At 30.9% G+C, this 4530-nt stretch overlaps 1 protein-coding gene across 1 annotated transcript in view; it reads right to left on the reverse strand.

Moving 5' to 3' along the window:
- Positions 1-1496: 1496 nt before the first annotated feature.
- LOC111088992 (carboxypeptidase A5-like) overlaps positions 1497-4530 on the reverse strand; it is a 27597-nt gene continuing 24563 nt past the window's right edge. Inside the window, exon 5 of the mRNA XM_022400514.1 lies at positions 1497-1589. Within this exon, the coding sequence (XP_022256222.1) occupies positions 1497-1589 (93 nt within the window). The remainder of the gene's footprint in view (positions 1590-4530) is intronic.

A 4530-nucleotide genomic window follows, 5' to 3' on the forward strand; every position in this document is an offset into this window, starting at 1 on the left:
GCACAGTTAATATAATTAGTGTGAAACTGCATGCTGACTTGGTATAGTTAATAAAATTAATATAGAACATGCTATCTTGGTAAAGTTAATATATTTCCTGTAACACTTGAAGGTGCCTTGGTACAGTTAATATAATTAGTGCACAACACCATCCAGTCTTGGTATAGTTAATATAATTACTGTAACACTGCATGTTGTTTTGGTATGATTAATATAATTAGTGTAGAACTACATGCTGTCATTGTATAGTTAATATAATTTCTGTAGCACTACATGCTGCCTTGGAATATTTTATATAATTAGTGTAGCACTGTATATTCTCTTGATATACATAATATAATTCCTATAACACTCAAAGCTACCTTGGTATATCTAATATTATTATGTGTACAACTGCATGTTTTATTATAGTTAATATAACTACTGTAACTCTGCATGCTGTTTTGGTATAGGTAGTATTATTAGTTTAGAATTGCATGCTGTCTTGATAGTGAATGTAATTAACATAGAAGAGCATGCTTCCTTGCTATAGTAAATATAATTAATTTAGCACTGCCGGCTTTCTTGGTATAGAAAATATAACTACTACAACACTGCATTTTTTCATGGTACAGTTAATATAATTACTATAGCTCTGCCTGCTGCCTTGGTATAGTTTATATAATTAGCATGAAACTCCATACTACCTTCTTATGATTAATACGATTACTCTGTCACTGCATGCTGTCTTGGTGTAGTTAATATAATTAGTGTAGAACTACATGGTGTCTAGATATAGTTAATATAATTAGTGTAGAACTGCATGGTGTCTAGATATAGTTAATATAATTAGTGCAGAACTGCATGTTGTCTAGATATAGTTAATATAATTAGTGTAGAACTACATGTTGTCTTTGTGTAGTTAATATAATTGAAGAACTGAACATTGCTTTGGTATATTTAACAAAATTAATGTAGAACTACATGTTTTCTTTGTGTAGTTAATGTAATTGAAGAACTGAACATTTCCTTGGTATATTTAACAAAATTAGTGTAGAACTTCAAGCTGACTTGGTGTAATTAACAAAATAAATGTAAAACTACATGCTGTTTTGATAGAGTTAACATAATTAGTGTAGAATTACATGTTGCCTTGGTATAATTAATATAATTAGTGTAGAACTGCATGTTGTATTGATAAAGCTATATAATTACTGTAACACTGCCTGCTGTTTTGTTATGGTTAATATAATTAGAGTAGAACTACATGATGTCTTGGTATTATTAAGTACGATAGTACTTAATAGTAGGAACTGACAAGGTTTCCAAATAATTCATGTGCCAAAAACCCACCCTATTGAATTCCTAAGTGAGAAACTGCCCCTTCAAAGTATTGGCTACAATATATTATGCACATATGTACTAATATTACATTAAAAAGGTTGCTTGCTAAAGTTTTCGGTATAACAATCCAAAAATTTCTAAAACAGCAACTTCTTTGTCTACTACCTACCTATCTACCTGATCACGTCAGCGGAGCTAGCCCCTAGATGGCTTGGACTACTGCTACCAGATATCTCCAGCTTACTTGACTGGTCTGTGGGTATCCCCTTTTGATATTCCGAGAAATATATATAGATTTTTTTATAAATGGTAAATGTATCATGTACGTACTTATATATCTTTCCAATCGAATTCAACCCAACAGATGACGCTTTGTATTGATGATTGATACAAAACAGTTTTTAAAGATCAAGTATATACTTTATACAGGTATAACATAAAAAGTCAACAAACAAGAGTATTAAAAACTATGATATTAAAATGAAGTAGGGATCCTGCTATAAAAAGTAATGAAACAAGAATTAAAACCACAATCACAAATTTATAAAACTTAACTGTTACTTTGGCAGTTTTATGCACTTATCTGTTGGCCAATGTAAGGATTATGTTTTATAAAGTTGTGATTGTGGTTTTAATTCTAGTAAAAGTTATAGCTCTCAGGGATATAGCTATACTGAACATTTATAGACATTGTGTCCATTCCATGCATGCATACATAAAAACCGAACTTATACACGGGAAAGAAATATATAAAAATTTTAACAGGAAGTAGGGATCATTGGTTGTTTGTACAATTGCTACAAGCAGTATCCGAAACAAAAGAAATGCTGTTATAAAACGTACACAAACAAATAAAGTGATAATAGTTGGACAGATTTTTAAATCACTTTCAATCCCTACTTTGGTTGGCATTGTAATCCGTACAGCTAAATGAAGCAGTCTAAGTTTGCCAACCAAAGTAGGGATTGAAAATTATTTAAAAATCTGTCCAACTATTATCACTTTACTTGGTTGTGTGTTTTTTATAACAGCATTTATTTTGTATTGGATACTGCTTATAGTAATTGTACGAACAACCAATGATCCCTACTTTCTGTTAAAATTTTAATTTTTTTTCCTATTTATAGGTAATATAATTACTATAGAACTACATGCTAACTTGCTATAGTTAATATAATAACTGAGCACTGTCTGCTGTCTTGGTATAGTTAACATTACACTTACTGTAACACTAGAACCGGTCTTGGTATAGTTAACATTATACTTACTGTAACACTTGAACCTGTCTTGGTATAGTTAACATTACACTTACTGTACCACTCGAACCTGTCTTGGTATAGTTAACATTATACTTACTGTAACAATCGAACCTGTCTTGGTATAGTTAACATTATACTTACTGTACCACTCAAACCTGTCTTGGTATAGTTAACATTATACTTACTGTAACACTCCATGCTTCCTTGATTTAATTAATATATTTAGAGTAGCTCTGCAATCTGCCTTGGAATATTTTATATAATTAGTGTAGAACTGCATACTTTCTTGGAATATTTTATATAATTAATGTAGAACTGCATACTTTCTTGGTATATTTAATAGAATTAATGTAGAACTGCCTGCTGTCTTTGTATACTTAATATAATTAGTGTAATACTGCCTGCTCTCTCGCAAAGTTTATATAATTAGCAGAGAAATACACGTTGCTTTCTTATGGTTAATGCAATTACCGTATCACTGCATGCTAATATGGTTTAGTTAATATAGTTACTGTACTACCAAACATGCTCGTCCTTTCAAAGAGGGAAGGCTGTCAAGTGGGTTGCATCCTTGACGTAAGAAACAGCTTTAGAAACGATGGCAGAGCAAGATCTGCCATCGGCTCGACGGTCCGCAAGGACTATGGGAAAAAAACAAACAAAAAAACTACAGCATACTGTCTTGAAATAATTAATATAATTATTCTAGCAGTCCATGCTGTCTTGGTATAGTTTATATAATTAGCATAGAAATCTAGCTGCCATGTTGTTGTTAATCCAGTTACTCTACCACTGCATGCTGTCTTGATATAGTTAATATAATTGTTGTAACACTCCATGTTTCCTTGGTATAGTTATTATAGTTACTGTAGCAGCACTGCTACAGTAACTTTGGTATAAATAAAAATTGAATAGCACTGTATGCTGTCTTGGTATAGTTAGTATAATTTATGTAGCACTGCCTACTGTTTTCGTATGGTTAATACAACTGAGAAAAAACTTTTCAAAAAAGGAAGTAAATGTAGGGATGGCTAATAACAACCTTCCAAAACAGTGCAAACAAGATAGTATGGATGGTATTTGCATCATCTCTATATAACAGCACACACAAGGATTAACATGTAGCAATATATATATATATATATATATATAAAACTATTCAATCACAATTGAGTTTAATTTATCCTGTTTTTGTCTGTTAATATTCTACTACAATGTATGCCTGTGTTATTATGTATGGATCATGCAAATGCCATCCCTACTATCTTATTTGCATTGTTTTTCCAAGGATTGGTATTAGCCATCTCTACATTTTCTTTTTTTTTTGAAAGTTTTTCCTTGTTTGGTTTTTTAATGCCTTGTTTCAATAGACATAGGAAGATTGTATTTACAACCAAGTTTTCACTACAATGAGGTTCCAACAGTAATATTTATTGTCTATCTATTATTGGCTGGTTATTCCTGTCTCACCCTGTCCTTAAAGTTTTTAAAAGAACACCAAATTTCTATAAGAAAGCTTACTTCAAGGGGGTAATGATAACATCATTTATATTAGAATAATGGTATCTTTTAAATTACTGCTAGTTATTAATAATACTTACAAAAGCAGATATACCATACGAAACTATGTCACCTTGATGAAATTGGCTGAAACTATTGTTTGATTTTTGAGTTATCATGTAATAAAAAAAGAAACAGAAAAAAGGATAACAAGAAATTCAAATATTTTGCTGTGATATTTACAGAAATTTCCAAAACTTGTGGCTCAGTCATTACATAGATATTGTTATAAAAGTAAACCCTATGTAGTATTGTAAAAATCTGATGACCTATTGAGAAGATATTTATAATACCATTTTGTAGGCAGATTTTGTTAAACAAGACCGATGTCTGTAGGTTTACTTTCTTCTTAGAATTCTTCTCAAGAAGTTGATAAGCCGTCTTAAAG

This window comes from Limulus polyphemus, unplaced genomic scaffold, assembly GCF_000517525.1.
Source record: "Limulus polyphemus unplaced genomic scaffold, Limulus_polyphemus-2.1.2 Scaffold4951, whole genome shotgun sequence".
NCBI lineage: Eukaryota > Metazoa > Arthropoda > Merostomata > Xiphosura > Limulidae > Limulus > Limulus polyphemus.